Source organism: Rhincodon typus, chromosome 7 (genome assembly GCF_021869965.1).
Source record: "Rhincodon typus isolate 14 chromosome 7, sRhiTyp1.1, whole genome shotgun sequence".
Lineage (NCBI taxonomy): Eukaryota > Metazoa > Chordata > Chondrichthyes > Orectolobiformes > Rhincodontidae > Rhincodon > Rhincodon typus.
In genome coordinates, this window is record NC_063338.1 from 65,926,334 (window position 1) to 65,950,283 (window position 23,950).

Sequence of the window (23,950 nt, forward strand, 5' to 3'; positions counted from 1 at the left end):
CCATCAGCAGCATTCACCCACGGCCATTTCAATCATTCCAATCCCTTCCATTATTTTACCTCCTGGAGATGGATGGAGGGCCTGCTTCATCCTCATTAAAGGACCATCACCCGGAAATGTAAGTCGGAGTAGATCAGCTAAGCAAAGGCAGGGAAAGACAGGCCCCAAAATTTATGCAGGGAACTCATCCTCTCCATAATATACAGTCCTATATTATTAACAAGAATTTATCAGTGCTTCTTTTGGTTTTGAGGTTTCTTACCCAGAATGATGAGTTTGAACAGATACCAAATATAAATCTTCATCCGTTGAGTACAAACAATAGTTCCCATGGTGCTCTTAATCACAAAAAAATAGTCACTGGAGGTTCCACTAAGATGTCAGAACTGTACCCGTCCTAGAAGATGGTTCATATTTGAATGCAGCTGAACAGAGGAGGATAAAATCTTCATCTTCATACAAGGCAGCTACCTTACTGAACCTCAATGCTTTCTAATCACATCTCAAATAAAAGAAAAAAAAATCAAAATTCTACGATTTGAAAAAATTCAAGATCAATTGAATGGCAGAGCAGGTTTGAGGGGCCGAACAGCCTACTCCTGTTCCTATTTCTTTAGGTCTTATGGTCTGATTATTCAGCTAGAATGATTTTTTTTCCTGCTTTTTTGCTGGTAATAACAAATCCTGAATGTTACCAGAAATAAAAGCAATTTATTGTTACTGTATTATATTTTGGAAAGAGATGCATTGAAAACTAGGAATGGTGTGAACCTAAAATTTCAGCTTCTATATATCCATATTCTCTTCAGATACTGTGCCTATTCAGTGTGATTCATTTGGCACTGTTACTGCAGTTTATTTTTCTCCCATGTTTCACTGCTGTGTTGCTGTAGCTGCAAAATGATTTAATATGAAAAGTGTAAATGCAAACCGTTGGGAGTGCAACCACTCTGCAAGATCTTTCCCTGAAAAAAAGCCAGACAATAGTAACCAATCAACAAACAAGTGAAATATCTTTAGCAACTGATAATACAAACCCATGGCTGCCTCCAAATTCAACACATCACCAATATCACTCATTGCTACTCTATTGATTGCCAAAAAGAGGGACATTGAAAACATTTGCCACTGATCTTTTCAACTTGTGATCTGGACCTAGAAATCATTGCAATCTGGACATGAACATCAGGTCTCTGATTTAAAAATTGTGCAATTTTTATTTTAATTAGTTTTAGTATTTTAATCTTCTGTGTTAGGAAACTAATGAGACCTATGGTACAGCAAGTAAAATAATGTAAACAAGACAGTTTTGAAATATTAGGAATCACACCCAGTTAGCTACTGCAACTTGGTCTGACAATGGCACTAAGGCTTCAGAATGTTAGGAAGGAAGAAATCCTAAACATTTAGCAAGGGAAAGGGAGAAAATTAACTTCGATTATAAAACCAATAAGCATTTGAAAATTATTGGAATCCACCGAGTGCTCTGAAAAAAAATCATGCCATAAGAAAGCCATGCTGCTAGTCGTTGGTAGTGTATTACACTTGGAGAGTGAAGACACACCTGAGTGAAATGCTCCAAGCTCATAAAGTAAAAGCAAGGAGAAAAACAGCTACATGTTCAGGAAGCTCTTTAGTGACATGGATGGAAGTTACTGATGTATTTTGGAGTTTCTTACTTTAGACTTTTTTTACCCCTCAAGCCACACCCATAGGTATATACTAATTCTTCTAGGTGCGTATTTTTTAAAAAATCTACTCCGTATCAAGATCACTTGACACTTGCTGAGGGACTGAGCAAACTTATTAACATGCCTTACGTCATTTTCCTTGACTGCAGAAAGAGGTGAAGACTTCATCTAAGACTGTGGTTTGATTTATAATCTGCCAGATTGGTTTATTAAATAGTAACTGGATAAATAAACAGAAACAATAACATACTATAGATTTACAATAGTTATGAGTTTAACCATTATTGTGCAGAAGATTGAAAATAACTACTGAATCTGCTCCATGATGCTGAAAGATGAACTGGACCTGACAGGGGTGTAAATTTCCTCTCCCTGGAGGTAGTGAGAAGAGGAAATAATTGGACATGTTGGCCCTGGTGAGGTCTTCCTCCTCTTGCCACCTCAGTAATTAAACTCTGGATGAGAACTTCTCAAACTATCATGAACTAAGGTCCTTAAATGGTCAATTAATGGTTATCCTGTCCAGAGATAGGGATACTACCACAGCACTACAAGAACCCCTCACTGCCCAATTTGTATCTGTGACCACATTAAAATTGGCTTCAAAACCTATTATGGGACTGCTACAGGCAGAGCAAACTTTTGACTCATGATAGAAAGAGAAAAATAATCATGAATACACTTCATTTTGTCATGCTTATATTCTTTCATTTAAATTTGTTGGACTTTTAGAAAACTAGTATACAATGATCTCAAAAAACACATGAAATTTTGGTTAAACTGTGGGAAATGAGGCTCCATAGATATCAAATAACAAACTGATCTATTAGATTGATAGTCAGTGATTGAGTAACGAAATGTCTTCAAAGGAAAGTTGCTCCACATTTACAGATCAATCTCAAGGTCTCACATAAAAAATTGACTGTTTGGAAATTAATTTGTAAAGAAGCATAATAACACATTTATTAATAAGGAAATTTTTACAATGGTCAATATTGCTAAACGGAGTTTCTTCAGTTGTTTTAATAAAGAGGTGATATTTTGCATTAATTCAAAGACACTGAACATCGTCAAATCTAATTACTACCTATTTTATATCATAGATAATGTCTTGCCTGAACTAATGAAAATAAAACCATTCATTGATTTTGAAGCAAATAATTGATTTTTGGCATACTGTATTAGATAAATAAATGAGTCTGCTAATGATATGTTCAACACCATTTGGAAGAAACAAATGATTATATGTACTTTGCAGTCTAAGGCATTAAGATCAGACTGCACAACTATGATTTTACCAGCCCTCTGCAGATGGGCGGCGTGGTCAGAGAATTCATCAAATGAAAACTAGGTGGCCATTTAATCCAATTAAGTGCATGGCCATTATATGAGCTGAAGAGGTGGGAAAGGACTTCAGTGCGTAGAGATCACCAGCTACGTTGAAATAGCCTCCCAGGAGAGAATCTTCCTTTTTGGCTGGTATATGGCCACAGAAGGTTCCACCAGAAGCAATAGCTACCCACCTCCATTGCTGGAGAGGTTAGCCTTCTGAATACCATGGTCTGTTTCCCTGGTCCCTGCACAAGTACTATTGTGCCAAATGATACTTTAGCTTATAATATTGCTATTTACCAGACCATAAATGAAATCCAGAAGTTTTAGTAAAACAAATGCCAGCTAAAAGATGTCAAGTTGAACACGGATAAGTGGCATCCATGATATGCCACATAAAATATAGTGCTGAATGATATGGCTAAGGAGGAGGTCAAGCTGCCCCTGTCAAGTATGGGCCAACACTCTGGAAGTGAACTAAATTTAGGGATAGCTAAAGTTAAAGCAGTGTTTAAGGACCATCCACTGAACTAGATTTACATCAAACTCTTGGAACTATTAATTACCTGCATTGGTTTTTTCCAGATTTGGGGGAGGTAATTGCTCTTACTGAAGAAGTAGCATGATTTTCCATACAGCCAACTCAATGACAAGCACCTGAATGAAGTTCATTACATTAATTCTGATGCACTAGAACTATAATACTGTGGCATTAAAAACATGTAGCTTCATTGTTTGATTGATTTGAATGATGATTATGAATAGTAAAATGCAGAAAAGGTAGCCTATGCCTTTAAACATCCCATTGCTTCTGAAGAAAGAATAAGAACATTCCACACATAAGAAGATTAGCCTGTGCCCTGTGTCTCGAGATCTCTAAGAAGTGGAAACAAATTATGCTCAAATTGGAAAGGAACCTTAGCCATTGCTTTTGGCCTGCAGAGATTCAATCAGTAAATTTTGCAAAGAAAAGTTCTGTGCAGCATTATCACAAACCACTTGAAGATATTTGGATTAGTAAACCCATATGGCTTCAGAGATTGATTTTCCAACTTCAAAAATATAAATCTATCACTGTCTACAAGAAAGACAAGAAGGTTTTTGTCTGCGAGGTTAAATATCTACTCCACACAGTAAGAAAGATTACAAATGAGTAGTCATATTAATTGATCCAAAATCAGAAACAGGAAAAGTTTATAGAAAATGTCAGTAATCTACAGTCCTTACTCCTGTTTGAAGAAGGAATGATCATATTTAAGATGCTTGCGTAATAGGTTAAGATCTGAAATAGGTGAAAATGACAAGCAAAAGTTGACCTGACACAAGAGATATGTCAACCCCAAATGCAACTTGTTTCAATTTCAGAGATGAATGAAAGGATAGATCAATATTCAAGTGACATTGAGTAGCTATACTGCCACATGCAAGACAAGAGATAAGGCAAACAGCTCACTCAAGCCACATCAGAATTGCAGAAAGCTGGAGGAATGATTTATTAGTCTCTGAGAAATAAGGACATTAAGATTTAAATATTTGTTTCTAACCATATAAAATGAATTTGGTATTAATCACTAAACATTAGAAAAGCAAGGAAAGTGAAATGTGATGAAGGCAAATGGATGAGGTTTATTTCCAATATTCTATTGCATAGATTTTTTTGAAATTGACAGACCGACGGATAAAAAGAGAAACAAATCATAGCCAAGATGAAAGGTAATTTTGCATGACAAAAGCATTCAAAATAACATTCTAACAAACACTGGATGATCATTAAACTCCATGAAATTGTGCAACAGCACAAATTTAGTAGTATCAACAAGTAACTAGTTGTTATCTGTTGACAACTATAGAGGGAGCTGAGAAAATTGAGATAACAAGGTGTACAGCTGGATGAACATGGCAGGCCAAGCAGCATCATAGGAGCAGGAAGCCTTGTTATCTCAGATTTTCCAGCATCTGCAGTTCCTACTATCTCTGAGAAAATTGATTCTCTTGAGCATACACTTATTTGAACAACAACCATAATATTTTAAGAAACCCCCAAGGGATCAATGGAGCATTTGATTTAGTATTAACAGATTAAAAGGGAACAATAAGCAAAGTAGAAGAAAAAAGTCATTTTGGATTTACTGGATGTCTATTCTGACATTCATCATTAGAGGTAAGGGTAGAAAATAAAAGGAAGCCAATTAAACAACCAGAGTTTAAACAAGCTCAATTTTTAGAGTGGGAAAGAATATATGAAATAATATGAAGTGATAAAATGGGAGAAGATATTTAAAGGAAAAGATAAGACAGATCTGTGCTATAGTTTTAAAGAGGGACATTTCCGGGCGCAAAAGAAAAACATTGCTGAAAAAAACTATAAATAGCATGTAAGAGGAAGATTATTTGTTTCAAAGAATGTTGATAATATGGGAACTCTAGCAAGGTTGGCATTTATTGCTATTCTCTTAAGTGCCCTTGAGAAGGCGCATGTTGGCATTCTCATACCACTGTAGTATGTGTAGTGAACATATCTTCACAGAGCTGAAAGGTAAAGAGTACCAGAATTTGATCCAGTGACAATGAGGAATAGCGATAGATATAACACAGTGTGGAGCTGGAGGAACACAGCAGGCCAGGCAGCATCAGAGGAGCACGAAAGCTGACGTTTCTGGTTAGGAACCTTCTTCAGAAATGGGTGAAGGGGAAGGCAGCTCAAAAATAAATAGAGAGAGGAGGGGTGGGGGTGGGGCTGGGGAAGGTAGGTGGGATGGTGATAGGTGAGTGCTGGTAGGCAGTGGTGGGGATTGGCCAGTGAGGTGGGAGGAGCAGATGGGTGGGAGAGAAGATGGACAGGTCAAGGAGGCGAGGATGAGAGGGAGGGTTGGTCATGGGATGAGGCTGGGGGTGGGGAGATTTTGAAACTAGTAAACCTTGGGAGCCTACAACCCAATGGTCTCAATGTGGACTTTACTAGTTTCAAAATCTCCCCAACCCCAGGGATAGGAACAGTGATATGTATTCAAATCAGGATGGTGGGAGATTTGGAGGAGACCTTAGAGGTAAACATAGAAACATAGAAAACAGGAACACAAGGAGGTCATTCGGCCCTTTGAGCCTGCTCTGCCATCATCACGATGGTGGGACTCATCGTCCAACTCAACAGCTTAATCCTGCTTTCTTCCCACAACTTTTGATCTCATTTGCCCCAAGTGCTATATCTAGCTGCCTCTTGAATACATTCAATGTTTTGGCGTCAACTATTTTCGGTGGTAATGAATTTCACAGGCTCACCACTCTGAGTGAAGAAATGTCTCCTCATCTCTGTCCTAAATGGTCTACTCCAAATCCTCAGACTGTGACCCCTGGTTCTGGACACACCCACCATTGGGAACATCCTCCCTGCCCAATTCCGTTAGAATTTTATAAGTGTCTACAAGATCACCCCACATTTGTCTGAACTTCAGCAAAAACAGTCCCAACCTAATCAATTTCTCCTCATACGTCTGACCCGCCATCCCTGGAATCAGCCTGGGACACCTTCGCTGCACTTCCTCAACAGCAAGAGAATCCTTCCTCAGAAAAGAAGACCAAAACTGCACACAATATTCTAGGTGTGGTCTCACCAAGGCCCTGTACAACTGCAACAACACATCCCTGCTCCTGTACTCGAAACCTCTCGCAATGAAGGCCAACATACCATTTGCCTTCCTTTCTGCCTGCTGCACCTGCATGCTTACCTTCAGAGACTGGTGCACAAGGACACCTAGGTCCCACTGCACACTCCCCTCCCACAATTTACAGCCATTCAGGTAGTAATATACCTTCTTGTTTTTGCTTCCAAAGTGAATAACCTCATTTTTATTCAAATTATACTGCATCTGCCATTGATTTGTCCACTCACCCAACTTGTCCAGATCATGCAGAAGGATCTCTGCATCCTCGTCACAGCTCACCCTCCCACCCAACTTGGTATCATCTGTAAACTTTGAGATGTTACATTTTGTTCCCTCATCCAAATCATTAATATATATTGTCAATAACTGGAGGTCTCAGCACTGATCCCTGTGGCACCCCACTAGTTACTGCCTGCCAATTTGAAAAGGACTCATTAATTCCTACTCTTTGTTTCCTCTCTGCCAACCAGTTTTCTATCCATCTCAGCACACTTCCCCCAATACCATGTTCTTTAATCTTGCACAATAATCTCTTATGTGGGACTTTGTCAAACATTTCTGAAAGCATAATTTCCGCTTCATAAATTTATGTCGACTCTGTCTGATCCTGCTACTGCTTTCTAAATGCTCCACTATGAAGTCCTTGATAATGAATTTGAGAATTTTCCCCACTACTGATATCAGGCATACTGGTCTATAATTCCCTGTTTACTCTCTACCTCCCTTTTTGAATATTGGAGTGATATTAGCTACCCTCCAATCTGCAGGGATTGTTTCAGAGTCTATAGAATCCTGGAAGGTGACCAATGCATCCTCTATTTCTAGAGCCACTTCCTTAAGTACTCTGGAATGTAGATTATCAGGCCCTGGGTATTTATCCACCTTCAATCCCATCATAGTGGTATTTCCATTAAACTGTCTTTATCTTTCTGGGGCATGTAGTCTTCCGTTTGGGACGTGCTGCAATAAAAGCATTGGTAAGTTGCTGAGGTGAATCATGTAGGAAACACATGCTGCAACCACATTACAAGAATGTTGGTGAAGGAAGATGTTTAAGACAGTAAGTGTTGGATTCTGGATAAATTTGTGAAATAAATTGGAAAGAAAGAGAAACCATGAAAAGACATGTTTGAATGTTCAAGTACGGAAAACATAAGGAAATCAATAGAAATAAACTGAGGAATGCAAAAAAAGCAGATAAGGGGTCCAAACTGGGATCAGAAAGAAATTTTAGTTGGGAAAATAAAGCAAAGAGTAAAACATGCCTTTAATATGTCAGGATTATATTTATTAAAAGGAAATGCCTAAGTACTTACCACAAATACATGAGAGACTCCTGGCTCTGCAATTTTTGTTATAGATGTTTATGAAATTCAAATAATTGCATAATTTCTAAGGACATTTTGGTCAGTTGGCTGGACTCAAAATTATAAAAAGCAGATGCAACACTCAATGGCAACAAACAGCAAGAGATGATTCATCATGTTATAGACCTCTACATCTTCCTTCCACTAATCGAAAAGCATTTTAAAGTAACCTTATCAAAAATATAAGGAAGCATCTTGAAGGACAAGAGCTAACTCAAGGCAATCAGGATTGATAGCTCACTGGAACGCTTCTCATCCCAGAGTATATTCACCTTACTTGTCACACCTACATTTACCAGAGGAGCTTGCACCCCAGTATCAGCTCTCTTTGCAAGACCAGCTGCCAATTGCCAGAACTAACATTTTTCTGTTGCAGTCAAAATCACTGCTGTTGTGGACTTTGTTCCCTCTGTCTGCTTCCAGGTTGCAACAAGATACATCAATAAGGTTTGTCAGTCTGCAGGCAATGCTTGCATCCCAATGCCACGTCTTTCAAAGGAAACATATTCATCAATTGCTCCATGGACAAATAAAAATGGTAAGATGAGGCTGTAGGGTTATGCAAGTTGAGGTGTTCTTTCAGGGCACTATTGACTGCTCTCACATCAGATTTCAAGCTCCCTTGGAAAATCATATTGCATAAATAATGTCTGACACTAATATGTGATGCCTAGCAGTGCATCATGCAGTCTTTGCCTGTTTTACTAGAAGCTGTCATCAACTCATGATTGGCCTTATGATACAGCTGTTCATTCCCCAATCTTTAATCTTGCACATCAAGTCAGAAGTTGGTCATCTGAGGGTGATGGAATATCTTTCAAATAGTGAGTTCATGACTCCTTTGTGAAAGCCTCAGTCAATGGCAAAATATGGTAGAAACAGATTGGTAGCTCAACTTTACCTGAATCAAAAGTCAGGAAAGAATTCCAATGATTTACCTAACAGCAGGTTTTCATTTAGATATCATTGAAAAAGCTACTTTTCCCACTTGTACCACCTATGAATTGTAGTGAGGCTGTAGAGTGACAGTAAAGCTAATGGAAACCAAAATTTTATATGGGTTCTTAAAGCAATGTAGGACCTTTCTTTTGTAATAGTGTTAGTATTCTGTTAGCTTCAGATAGAAAGACTGACTGCCTACTGACAAAAATACAGCACCATTTGAAAAAAAAAATGCCATTCTGTTCCCAGGGCATTAGAGAAGGGAAAATCTCCTCTAAGGTATTTCAAGTTACTGATGTATAAGACCTCTCTGGCTGTTGAGTTCCTTCATTAGCTAATCAAAGAAGTTAGCAGTAGCAGCTTGCAAAATGCTTCGTTAAGAAATATGCTAAGAGATTCAAGTTGTATCCAAAACAGAGTCGTCAGGAAGGTTGGAAACTTGGCTTACATCTGCACCAAATCCAAGGCCCATACAGGAGTTACATCAGTGCCCAATAACCAGAGGTGTGTCACGTTGGGGGTTGGGGCAGGGTACCTAGGTCAGAAACAGCCCTTGGGTCTACGATCTCTGTTGCTTGCTGAACCAACCTGGAGCTCATGTAGATGATCAACAGGAACATCTTTGCACTGATAAGAGATTGAATATGCCTTATCAACCAGGAGGAGCACTTTAGTTCTCTTGGTTCCACAAAAAAAATTAGAAATATAAACCATACTATTTGTTGAGTGATCTCCAGGAGTCTTTTTAAGGATTTTTAATTGAACAACTCAACACCTGGCTCAACATATGGAGCATAGATGTGCAAGCTCCTGCCATTTGTACATTGCTTTTGCATCTGGGTTCCTACAACTGGCTTTGGATCACAATTTACATATTAGGGAGTTCCAACAATTTAAAAGAGTCGAGAAGAAAATCTTATTATTTTGGCAAACAAATTCAATAATATGTCAAATCCCTTCTTTCTTTCAAAATAAATGTAACAAAATTGGTAAAAGCCCATGGGTGAAATGCAGCATAAATATTTGCAAGCTGAACAGCAGCAAGAGAGTAATATGTCCTCTTCCAACTTCTACTCTTATTGCCAGACATTTTTCTCCAAAATGTCACTGAGTTTCAATGGAAGCTAGTTTTTCTTTTTCACCATGATTAATGCTGGAATAAGAGACCATTGAAATGCTTTAACGAGCCTGTTTTCACTGTCAAGAATTAAAGATTTCACAAGTAGGTTTTACAATCTGAATGTAACTCCCTAAAAGCCGTCACTGCTTGACATGAAATTAGTAATTTTTTTTTGAAACATTTGACCTTGTCCTGCAAAATTTGTACAATGAATTTTCCAGCAGAATACCAACATTGCTGGAAAGGAAATATATTGATTCTTACATTGAGAAATAATTCAAAGAAGATTTCTGCTAATGTCTGCTATGTTTGAGTGCCCTATACGAAAGGTTGTCGGAATTAAAGCATCCAACATACTTTCAGCCACTGTTTGACAGATCACAAAATGAAATTCGAGCTCTGACATGGATTTTATCCCAAAGATATGGGTAGCCGTAAGTTATCTTACTCTGTCACAGTCTATAGCTATCACTATGTTGTTTCTTCTCCGATAATGAGCTGTATCAAGGAACTCTGAATTCAGCTTTCACCTAAATGCATAATAGTCAAAAATTAGGTTATGGTTAATTGGCATTCACACTTAGTTTTTAGGTTATGTATTTTGGATGTTAAAAAAAGACTTGTATTTAAATGCAGCTTGCAAGCTAGGGGAAAACACTTCTGTTGTAATCACCAAACCATTATTAGCCTTTTTTTTAAACCTAATGTTCTGAATCCTGCAAGTTCAATTTAAATACCACATAGATCTTTCTGTAGTGAACAAATTATTACTGAGGACGTTTGTAGGATTGGACCAAATACAAAGGCATCAGAGCCAATATACTTTCATGGTCAGTGCCTCCCATTTGTCATTCTGAAAAGTTAAATACTGATAGGCAAATCTCTTGTGTATTACAGAACTAGTGTATTACAGATGAAGTTCACATAATTAATTCACTTTTGGTGGTTACTTCATTACTACCCAAACAACTCCATTAGAAAGAATGTTTGGATGAATTTTTTTCTAAAATTGTGCACTGTGAATAGATGAGTAACTAATGGCTCGTGAAAGAAAATGTGCTCATCCACTTGAAATGCCAGGTTAAAGCAAAATTGTCAATTATTTCTCAATGTAAGAATCAATACATTTCCATTCCATCAAAGTTGGCATTCTGCTGAAAAATTCATTGTGAAATTTTTATAGGACAATATTAATTGTTCACAAAATTGCCAATTTTAAATCAAGCAGGAATTTTTTTCTGGGAACTGCGTGATGCAATCAGGTGGCAAAAGTAACCCGTGAAATGTTTAATTCTTAGAAGCAATACAAGCTTTTGAATGCATTTTCATGGTTCCCAACCCAGCATTAATCATGGTAAAAGGGGAAAGAAAATGCTTCCATTTAATGTTAATAATATTTCGGAGAAATAAGTCTGACAGGAAGGTTAGAAGTTATAAAGGACATGTTCCTCGACAGTGGTTATTCAGCTTGCTTCATCTTGTGAATATTTGTATTAATTTCTCCCATGGATTTTTAATAAATTTTGCCACATCTATCAACTAAATCTTGAATTTAAAAGAAGTAAAGGATTGGATATGGTCTTATATCAATTACCATGAATAAAGACAATGTTTTCTTCTCCACTGCTTAACACCTTTCATAATATTAGAGCATTGCAAGGCAAACCATAAATCTACTCCAGTATTTTAAACATTATCAACACAGTTATTATTCTCAGAATTGGAGCCTACATACTCGATCATAGCTTTATAAAGTCTATTTTATCATAACATAATACATTTACGTAATGTTATTGCTTCCTATTCATTATTACACATCATTAGTATCGTAATATCTACATTATCAGGAAAATATAAACAATAGCTTCGGCAAAAAAAATTAACTTACCCGTTTGTTCGCTGAACTTAGTCAAGTAGATTACTTTCATTCTTCACTCAATATAATTCACCATTAAAAATTTACAAAATATGTCATTTAATCATTGATCTTGCATTCACCTCTGTTGGAAAAATTTCTGAGTTGGCCTTGATGGAGTTCATACAAAAGTAGAGGGTCACATATGGGCTACTTTCCAGCCTAGGCCTTACTCTTTTCCTAATCTGCTTTACGGATACAGTTTTGAGGAACAGGAGAAGAGAAACTGCAGGTGTTCGTGTATGTCTCTGGCTCAAGCACTTTCTCACTTACCTCCTCCTACAATCCCACACACACACACACACACACACACACACACACATTGTTGCTCCCTCACACATGCAGACAGATGCTCTCATCCCCTCCCCCACTTTTTCTCCCTTCGTACACACACACGCACACACACACATACATACACACGCACACACACACACACGCACACACACACATTATCTCTCTCACACAATCTCCTCTCCCACACACAGGCTTACAATCTCTCTCACTCCCTCTCTCCCACACACACATGCACATTCACCCTGCCCTGCCTCCCTAGCATATACATGCACACTCACTCCTTCTCTTCCACACAAGCACAGACTCTTTCTCACCAACTCCCAAACCCATACACATGCAGACACATTCTACTACCCATTCCCTCCCACACAATCACACACCCTGAGGAGAACATACAGAAATACCATAATGGTAATGACCTTCATTGCTCTGTGAAGGAACTGCTACAATCTCCTTCCAGATACCTCACACTCTATCTCTGCTACTGCACCCCGCCCACCAAGGCTCATGATCTACCAGGCTCACTATTACATGCACAATCTTCCCTCACTGGTCCTCACTCACCTAGTTTCCTCCCCGGCCTGAGTCAGACTCAGCCTGTCTGTCTAGGTCACCCCCGATTGACTGGACCCACAGGTCTGACTGTAGCCCACTCCCCAGTCTGTAGAGGTATGGACATATGACCCTGACCCCTGCAAAAGCCCCTGAACTTATATCAGAGCCACCCTTGACTTACTATGCTGGGACCACATGAATGAACTGGGTCTTCCATACCTGACTGAGAACTACACCCCTTAGACTTTGAGACATGGTTGGTTGGTTGCTGCATGTGCAATGTGTCTTCCATGTATGCTGCTGCCACATGGGCAGGTAAGACAATGTCTTATCCCAACTTTTTCACCAATACCCATATCATTCAGGGATTTGAAAAATTCTATCCCAGGTCTCAGCGATTTTACTCCTATTTTCAATAGTTCCTATATTTCCCAGTAGGGGGCGATTGTCAGGGCATGACTCAGATGAAGGAAGTCTCAGCAAGCACCTTTGAAATCAGTGCTAAGTTCAAACAGACTCCATTTTCACTGCAACGAGTACTTTAAACCACAAAATGGGCATTATGAACTTTTGGAATAGTTGTAAAAGTTTCTGAATGTTGGATAGTGTCAGTAGAACCGTCACAATGTGAACTTATTTAAATCTACAGCCTTTGAAAAATAAAAAAAACTGCATTAGCAAAATATTAAAGAAAAGATACAAGATACAAAGTTACTTAAAGCTGAGCTCTTTAAAAGTTAAGCAAAATTTGCCTGTGCCAGTGAGAGTTGAAAAAAAATTGTTCGAGGAGAAATAACCACTGTTTGATGATGTACGTGGAAATATTGCCCAGGGATTACCATAATGTCATTATTAATGCTTGGGCTGTTTTTCAGAAGCTACTATTATCTCAGCAGAAGGTCTTAACTGAAATACTTCACAGAGGCCGGTATCCCGTCACCAGGTCATCCTTTATTTACACATAAACAGTTCTTGACTTCAGTACTGCCTCATACAGAGTCAGGTACCATAGTATCAGAATCTCTGACACTCTCTTTTTCATCTGTTAGCCAGGGCTCCCTGATTGAAGCAGATTAACAACCAACAAATCAGGGAATTCAAATTCTTTGAGGTCCAGCTGGCTGACCTCATTACATCAAGTTCTCAACTGGATTGACAGTTCCAATAGCTTATTAAGAAGTTAGTTGTCTTTGTTATGGGTTTGTAAGTACCAGTCTGTTAAGATTTATAATGGACTGGGTACTTGAGTGAATTTACATTCATGAATGCGAGTATGTCTTACATACTATAGTAAAGGCTGGGGCTCAGTTAGCTCAGTTGGATGAACTGTAGATTTGTGATGCAGTGTGATGCCAACAGCATGGGTTAAATACCCATACTGACTGAGGTTATCATAACGGATTCTCCTTCAATCTCTTCCCCTCAATAGTCATCTCTCTCTAATGAGAGAGCAGCCCTATAGTAAGATCACGGTGACTTTACCTAAATAGTAAAAGCTGTACCAGATATTTAGACCTTTATTTTATTTCATCAAAACATGGCTTCTGAAGTCTTCCTATGGTGGGTAATGCACATTGACATGAAAAATGAAAGGTCAAAGGGCAATGCATGGGGCTATGTTGGGTGCTGACATGAAAGTATCAGAGGGAAGATGGTGGCAATTCATTGACTTTGCAGCACTGCGGTGCATAGATTGAGTGAGAGCAATAAGGAGGTGAGGTCTTGAGGACTAGAAGGCCTAATAATTAAACAACCAAGATAAAGTAGCAGAAAACCAAGGTGGACCTTGGGCCATCTGAAGAGTCTGCCTGTGGCCCTTGGCAGCCACTGGAACTATCATTGCTCTTAATCTGGGGCAGTGGGAACAATTCTATTTGTACCCACTCTCCTGGACAGAGCGAAGAATCTGCCAGTCATGTGAGTTTCTCCATAGGCGCAAACAGCGAGTTGGAGAATTTCCAAATCTGCTATGTGATGCTGAAATCAGAACAGTTGAGGGTAGGGATCAGTAGGGAGACTGGGAACGATGCAGAGAGGGAGATCAATTGCAAAGTCTTGGTCAGGGAGGTTTGTGATTGGAGGCTGGGGTGAGATGAGAAATATCTGGTTGAGATTGTGGTTTTTGGGTACAATTGCAAAAAACAGAAGCTGGCTAAATTAGGGCAGCTTTCGAAAAGAATCTGTTCCTTCTGCAAATGAGCAAAGCTGAAAAAGCTCTAAATTGTTAGACCTTGTGCTTTATGTCCCCGTTCAGTTGCCAGATTTCCCAGACACTCAAAACAGCCCACGGCATTTGTGTCAAAACTTCAAGTAAAACCTGAGGCACACAGCCTCATTAAAATACTTGGGTTCCAATTAGGAACTGCAAACTCTCTTTGACTAATCCTGTGCACTTTCTAGTAGTCTAAAATCCTCTCATCCAACCTTTCCACTTGATTATAGGTTTAAAAATGTGGTATTGTTTATGTGTTCAGCTTACAAAGTAAAATTATTGGATATTTGGAAGCTTAAAATCAGCTTTTCAACTTGCGATTTCTGAAAACTATTCTGGTTCTTAAATGGTATAATCTTGAGGGAAGGAATGAAATTCTTCCCCTTGATCAATGTAACTGGAGGAAATTACAACTCATTTAAGACTTAATATTCAGCAATCAGCCTGACAACACAAAGTGAGTTCAAAAAAGAACAGCAGAGAAGTAGAGATTTATAACATAATTTAAATGTAAAGTTTGGTTGTCTGGTACACCACAAACATGAGGAAGGTGTGAAAAGTAAATCTTTGGAGGTAATGGTGCAGGGGAAGGATCAGAAGTGATTGCTTGAGACGCTACAGTGATATTAGGACAAGAAAGAGTACATCTAAATGAATCTAGTTCCAGTAAAGCCAGACAATGGAGAACAAGTTTTAAAAAGGAGAGATGACTGATGTATCAAAGATTGCAGATAAGTTGAGAAGAATGGGGAATCATGTCACAATCAGAAATCACAGGTTGTCACTTTGAATATTGCTTGGGATATTTTAATACCTTGGGATGGAACGGATCAGAAAGATTCAAACAGAGAATTACATGAGAGATGGGTGTGAATTTGGGAGGCATAACAATTTCGAGGAGTTTGGAGATGAAGAAGGAGGTGCCAACTGGACAGTTGCTTGCAAGGTCAGAGTGGTGCTTTTTTGTTTTTGCTGAGGTGGGAGAGATGGTAACTTTCGAGGCGAGGGGAATAGTACCTGAATAGTTGGAACCAATTATAATAGAGTGGAAATGGAGCAGACATTATCCAACACTTTTGACTGTATTTTGTAACAAAATACATGTGACAATAAATAAATCAGTATTCAAAATAAATCAAATAAATCATATCTGGATGATCAGTTGTTTCAACATAACAAATGAAAGGACCAATTGATAAAGTGCTTAAACTCCCTATAGAAATGATATAACAGGGAAATTACCACTACAAATAAAATAATATAATGTTTTATTGGATAGTGAATTGCTACTATTACAAAAAATAGATAATTAAAAACAAAATTACAGTCAGGATAGATGCAAACGCAGCCAGAAATCAAGATCATTTTCATTTGCTTGTGTCTGATATTACCAGAACACATACACGACCTACTATTTTCAGCATTTTGATGAAATGTCATCAATATTAATGCTGTTTCTCTCCTCAGGTACTGCCTGTTCTCCTGAGTCTTTCTGGTGTTTTCTATTTATATTGCAGATTCCCAGTATCTATACTATTTGAGATTTATTTTCACAACTCTAGACTGTGAACTGTTTTGGGAGTGACAATAGTTGCCTCAATGTTTCAGACATCCAAGCAACATCATTAAGATCAATTATTAAAAATACAGAAATATTACATTGTTCATTATGAACAACTTATTCTAATGAAAACAAATACATTAAATTATATACTTACATTCGGAATATCACCAACCTTGCCGTTGTTACTTAGGTCACTATGTAACTGCTTAACAACAAATTGTTGCATTTCCTTTCCATAATGCATGTATAGGTTTTGCTGGCAGAAGCTAATAACTGTTGACGCAGTTCCAAAGCATGGGTAGTTGTCAATATGGTGTTGTTGATTTTCTGAAAGAAAGCAAATAGAGATTAAGTCTGTAACACAAATATGGAACTTAAAATCACACCATATCAGAGAACAAGATAGCACTAAAGGTCATTGATTAAGTTATGGGGAAATTAAGAGGGTTGTCTGATTGACCGCCACTGAGAAAGGCATTGATCAGGATTCCATTTGGCTTCAAAATTTTATTTTGCTCATAATAGCAGAGCCACTAACACAGCAGCAGTGAAAACATTTAAATATTTATTACTTTATGCCTGCAAAATTTAATATTTTATGTAATCCCATTAAATTGGACAATGTGGCCTGTTTAGCAAGGAAGTATTGAGTTTAGTTAATGTCCAATATAAATTTGGCTCATCATTGGTCTACATTATACATTTATAATTGAGAAAAAAGGAATGGCTAAATAAACGAATATGGTTCCAGTGATGTCAGGACTCCTTTTGGATTTTGCAAAGTTTGGCTGGTAGTGTAGGTGGATGCTTCTTTCATCTGCCACCTTCATTGTTTCCATAGGATAGGCAAAAGTTTCACTTTACCTCAACTTAATTGAAAAACCATCCACTGGAATTTAAATGCTTTGTTCTTTAAGTAAATGAAAAGTACAATCTAATCTTTGCCACTGAAATCTAAAAATGTGGTAATGTAAACAACAAAATGGAACCTATATGCAAAGACAACATGTAAGAAAAGTGTGGGGGGAGGGGGAATACAGAGGTGGAAAATGTATATTAATTTCTGCAATTTATGCTACTGTAGCTTGTTTGAATAAAGTGGGTGTAACAAAAAAGAAACAAATAGATTAAAAGTGGTTAATCTAAATAATGATAAAAAGGTCAAACTAATTTCCCTGGTGTATTCACAGGACATTAATACTCTTTTCATTTCTACAAATACGTATGTTGCACTTAAGACATTGATGTGATTTTCATGAACGCTCCTATTATTACTTTTTGAAAATGAGCCAAAGTAAACTTGTACTGAAATAGGGCTATAGACTGTAGTGGGGTATTAAGAGAATTTACAGTGCCCAAAGAATATTTCTTGCTGGAGGAACTAGTAACTGCTTAAGGTTAAGATATAAGATTTTACAATTAGTTTACCATGCTTGCTGTTTTTCATTTTGTTGAATAATTCCTTACGCTCAGTTCCGGTCTCATTAATCCCAAATTCTGCTTCTGTTTCATTGTCACTGTTACTGGCAGAGTGTGAGCATAGATGCATTGCTTGCCCCTGCAAAAAAAATCGTACAGCTGCTAGAACATGTCAATTCATTTCATTCGGATGCTTTCATTATGTTTCGCCAAAAGGTTTCTATTTTGCTTTAGAGGGAGAAAAATATAAGTTTCAGAACTAGTACACTAGCTCTTCAGAAATTTGTTGACAGGCATATATGGGATTGATATATTTTGCTGAAAACATGTATTTCACGTTTGTTTTGCCAACACTGGCATTATCTAGCAAATGGATTCTTAGAATTTTAATTTCAAGTAATTTTTGTTAAATATGTTCAGAAATAGAATTAAAATGTTCTAAGCCAAAACCTTTGTTTATTCTAATAGAGGGCAATATTTCAAGAGACTGTTATGCTATTTTAGCAGAGTTTTGCATAAATTAGAAACACCACTGTAGGATTTATCTACAATTTTAAGTTTGGATTACAGCAGCAATAAAACTCTTCTTAATAGAAGCTTACAACCCAACTAGTCATGCATATTAATTATGACACTATGATAAGATGATCAGCACCTTCCTCATCACCATCTTTTCAAGAGCAATAGGGATGGACAAGAAGCCATCACAAAAATCCTGACAGTTAACAATGAATGATAATGCAATTTACATTGGTAGGTACATGTACTTAGCAAAAAGACAGTTGCACTATAATTTAACTAATTATTTGCAAGACAAATCAGTTTAATCATTTATCTGATAGATAGTAAATGGTTCCTTTTTTTGTTTTCTAACTACTGTACTTAGTTTGGTATGCATATCTCTAGCTGGGAAAGAAGGATTGAGAGTTCATGACTCCAACATAGTTGTTCTTAGATAACGCACAGGACGGAATAATCAATTTGAAGCCACAGGTAATTTAAACACTGCAAGATTAACTAAACAAATGTGGCTTGAAAATAACTTTTGTTTTTAAATAAGTAGACTTATAAACATCTTTTTCACTGCAGTATTCACTGATGGCCTTTCAGTAATTAGCCCTTTACACGGGTCCATAGTCTCAGAAACTGTAATATTAATGTATTAAAATAGGTGATAAATTAATGATCCCAATTATGTCTTTATTTGAGATCAGCATCACTGAGGCTACCTCATTACAATGTGTCAGAACAAACTTTTTTCAAATGGTTACAGAAAACAAAAGGTATGATTTAAGTGATTAGTCACATAATGTATGTTAATTATAATCATAATCTACTATCAAAGTAATTATTTGAGTAATGCTCCAATGTGGAATTCATTAGATAAACTTTACTAAGATAAGGGCCCAATTTCTCTAGACACACAGACACACCATTCTTTTAATAAAACATTACCATGAAGGTTCACAATTTTTATAAAATCATGCCAAATACAAGATCTTCACTTTGTGTCCTTTTATCACTTTTTTAGGATTGCTTTACTAAAAGCTATTGGGATGGGAGTCTCCACTCTTTGCTGCCTGTAACTAAGCTCTTTTAAAATGAGTTTCTGCAGTTCCTAGTGGATTCAATTCCAGAGTGCATATCATCTATGTAGTGGCATGAAAAGAGGAATCTGACTTAACAGCCCAGAAGGATAGCTAATTTGGGAAATATAGGGGCAAGAGAAATCACATGGAGTGAGAATTCTTAAGTCAAGTTAAAACATTATATCTAGGCTGAGAGAATATGATGTAGACACTGAGTGCCAAAAGTCAAATTGCCTAATTCCCACATTTATGGCCACAGAAACCAATTATAAAACAGAATAAATATTTCTGGTTCAAAACATCCTTCATTCATGTGACTACCAAAATTTAATTTGGAAGCAAAGATCAGAGACAATACAATATGCAATCCTACCACCATTATGACGCTATATTTTTCCAGGCAAAATATTAAAATTAATCTATTATTATGTTATCATAATAAGACATGTTATTATAAACTACTGCACTCCACAGTTTTGAACTAAATCATAGATAAATCAAAAGCCATAGAAAGCTAACTTTCTAATAAAAAAAGACTTTTGTTTAGAACCAATTTTGGTAACCAAAGTAATGAAATTTACTGAACAATCTCTAAATAAACTATCACCCACAAAATTCCAAATATGTAACTTTTACTTTAAATATTAATAAGAACCAACACAACATACACATGAATTAACAGGCAAAATGATGCTCCAACTGAAAAGGTAAATTTCACCTCAACATTTGAACCAGCAAAAATACATTTTCTGTAACCATCAGCATTCACATTACCCCTTGCACAAATATGGCAGAAATAGCTACACAGTTCCACAATATGCCATTTTTCTTCACCCAAGTGAGGTGTCCAACCTGACAACAATTTTCACTTTTGTGTTCACAAGTATGATTATCATCAGTCAGGCACATTTCTATGAACCCAGGTCATGATAGAACTAATGGTGCAACTTTCCAGAGTTCCTTTACATTCAACCAAGCAATAATAGACCAGTTTTCAGTTTGGCCATTTCTGGGAAAATATCCAGCTCTTTGGTATCACTAAGCCATTCACTCAGCTTTTCAGGTTTTAGACCCTTAAAGTTCACACACAATGTCTGTAACAGTTTCTGTTTCCTTGTCTGCCAAACAGGAAGACTGACCTCTTCCTGATAGTGATTTGCTTCTTCTCCTCACAAGAGCTTTCTGCACTCCCTTTCTGTCTCTGTCTGCTTTCTTTTTGTATCAGCATCTGTGCATTGATTGCAATGCCTCCTCTGCCTGCAGATCTTTTCCATGTTTGCCAGCTACAGAGTTTCTTTATAACTTCCTTCCTGTTGTTACTGGATAGTTTGGAGGGCTGTTGTAGGTTGCAATGGGACATTGACAGGATGCAGAGCTGGGCAAAGAAGTGGCACATGGAATTCAACCCAGAAAAGTGTGAAGTGATTCATTTTGGAAGGTCAAATGTGAATGCAGAATACAGGGTTAATGGCAGGATTTTTGGCAGTGTGGAGGAACAGAGGGAACTTGGGGTCCACGTCCATAGATCCCTCAGAGTTGCTACCCAAGTTGATAGGGTTGTTAAGAAGGCATATAGTGTGTTGGCTTTCATTGCAGGGGAATTGAGTTTAAGAGTCGCAAGGTTATGCTGCAGCTCTATAAAACCCTGGTTAGACCACACTTCGAATATTGTGTTCAGTTCAGGTCACCTAATTATAGGAAGGATGTGGAAGCTTTAGAGAGTGTGCAGAGGAGATTTACCAGGATGCTGCCCAGACTGGAGGGCAGGTCTTATGTGGAAAGGTTGAGGGATTTAGGGCTTATCTCATTGGAGTGAAGAAGGATGAGCGGTGACTTGATAGAGGTGTAAAAGATGATGAGGCATAGATAGAGTGGATACCCAGAGACTTTTTCCCAAGGCGGAAATGACTATTACGAGGGGGCATAATTTTAGGCTGATTAGAAGAAGGTATAGGGGAGATGTCAGAGGTAGGTTCTTTACACAGAGGGTGGTGAGCGTGTGGAATGTGCTGCTGGCAGTGGTAGTGGAGTCAGATACATTAGGGACACTTAAGCGACTCTTGGATGAGCACATGGATGATAGTAAAATATAGGGTATGCAGGGTAGATTGATCTTAGAGTAGGATAATAGGTCAGCACAACATCGTGGATCGAAGGGCCTGTACTGTGCTATACTGTTCTATGTTCTATGAAAAAAGATTAGCATGGGCTAAAGAGATGATGTAGGAGGGAGAACTTTAGATTTTGGGATAGCTTCTAGTTTAGGTGGCACCTGTACAAGCTGGACAGATTATATATGAACCAGAATGGATCCAATATTCCTGCTGGAAGGTTTGCCCATGCTGGTGGAAAAATTTTAAACTAATCTTGCAGGAGGATGGGCACAGGGTAGATGTAATATTGGGAGCAAGGTCTAATCAGATATAGAAGGAGGAGTGCTCGGTCAGTCCTGCAGTTGGAAAAGGCATGGCCAGGATAAGGCACATAGAATGTGAAATTGTATTGATTTTAATGTAAGGAACTTGATTGGTAAGGGGAATGAACTCAGGGCATTGATGAGCATGTGGGAATATGATATCGATGCAATTGGTGAAGCATAGTTGAAGGAAGGTCTGGCAGCTTAGCATTCCAGGGTATAGAAGTTTCAGGCATGGAAGTGGAGATGTGAGAGAGGTGGAGCCATTGCATTATTGAGAAAGGAGGCCATCGCAGCATTAATGAGGGAGGATGTCCGAGAAGACTTTTCAAATGAGGCTGTCTGTGTAGTTTAGAAGTAAAAATAAAGGGACATTTACCTTGTTGGGATTATACTGCAGGCCTCCCAACAGTCAGAAGGTGATAGAGCACCAGATAAGCAGGCAAATCACAGAAAGGTGTGACAGAATCAGGGTTACACTTGTTTGCTAACATTGACTGGGATTGCCTTAGCGTGAAAGGATTAGGCAAGGTGGAATTGTTAAAGTGCATCCAGGAGAGCTTTTTGTGCCAATACATAGAAAGTCCTACCAGACATGGGGCAGTGTTCGACCTAATTTTTGGGAATGTCGCCAGTCAAGTGGTAGATATCTCAGTGGGTGAGCATTTTGGGGTTAGTGACCATAACTCTAAGTTTCAAAGTCATAACGGAATGGGATACGCATAGTGCAGAAGTTGAGTGTCTAAACTGGGGGAAGGCTGATTTCAATATCATTAGACAGGATCTTCCAAACATAGAGTAGGAGTGTATACTTGCAGGTGCATCTTCATTTGGAAAGTGCCTTTTAAAAGTAGTGTAGTGAGAATTCAGGGCTAATATGTTCCTCTAAGAGTGAAGGGCAAGGGCAGCAGGTCCACGGAACACTGGATTTCAAGATTTACTGTGAATTTGATTAAGAAAAAGAAGAAAGTATGTGTCAGGTACAGTGCATTAAAAAGAGGGGAGACCCTTCAAAAGTACAGAGTGTAGGAGGTTGCTTAAAAAGGTAATTAGGAAGCCACAAAATATCTTTGACAGGTGGGAGCAAGGAAAACCCCAAGACTTTTTGTAAGTATATTAAGAGGAAGGGAATTACTAGGGAAAGGGTGGGACCTATTAGAGATCAAAGAGGCGAACTGTTCGTAGAGCCAGTACGTGTGGTTTTCTTAAATGAATACTTCTCATCTGTATTCACAGAGGAGAAAGACATTGTAGCTAGTGATTTCAATTGGGATCGTGAGCTTCTAGAACATGTTAAAATTAATGAGGAGGAGATATTAGACATGTTAACAGGCATTCACGTGCACAAATCTCCAGGGGCTAAGGATATGTATCCTAGGCTGCTGTGGGAGGCAAGGGAGGAGATTGCTGGGGTGCTGGTGGAGACATTTAATACTTTGTTGGGCACTGTCGAAGTGCCAGATGACTGGAGGATAGCTAATGTGGTTCCTTTGTTCAAGGAGGGCTGCAGATATAGAGCAGGTAATGATAGACTAGTCAATTTGGTGTCAGTGTTGGGGAAAACATTCTGAATAATTGGCAAAAATTCTGAAGGACAAGATTAATCAATACTTAGAAAGGCAGGGATTGTTTAGAGATAGTCAGCACAGATTTGTTAAAGGGAGATTCTGTCTAAATAATTTATCTAAATAATTTATGTGAGTTGTTAAAAAGGTGACTAAATAGATTGATGAGGGTAGCACAATGGTTAGGGTTTACATGGACTTCACTGAGGCCTGAGACAAGGTCGCACATGGAAGGCTGGTTCAAAAGGTAAGAGCCCATGGAATCCAAGACAAGTTGATAAATTGGTCCAAAATTGGCTTACAAATA

At 38.0% G+C, this 23,950-nt stretch overlaps 1 protein-coding gene across 1 annotated transcript in view; it reads right to left on the reverse strand.

Moving 5' to 3' along the window:
- nckap5l (NCK-associated protein 5-like) overlaps nt 1-23,950 on the reverse strand; it is a 287,803-nt gene that overhangs the window by 23,413 nt on the left and 240,440 nt on the right. Inside the window, exons 14-15 of the mRNA XM_048599236.1 lie at nt 18,083-18,212; nt 16,809-16,981 (exon numbers count right to left, since the gene is read on the reverse strand). Coding sequence (XP_048455193.1) covers nt 16,809-16,981; nt 18,083-18,212 — 303 coding nt within the window. The remainder of the gene's footprint in view (nt 1-16,808; nt 16,982-18,082; nt 18,213-23,950) is intronic.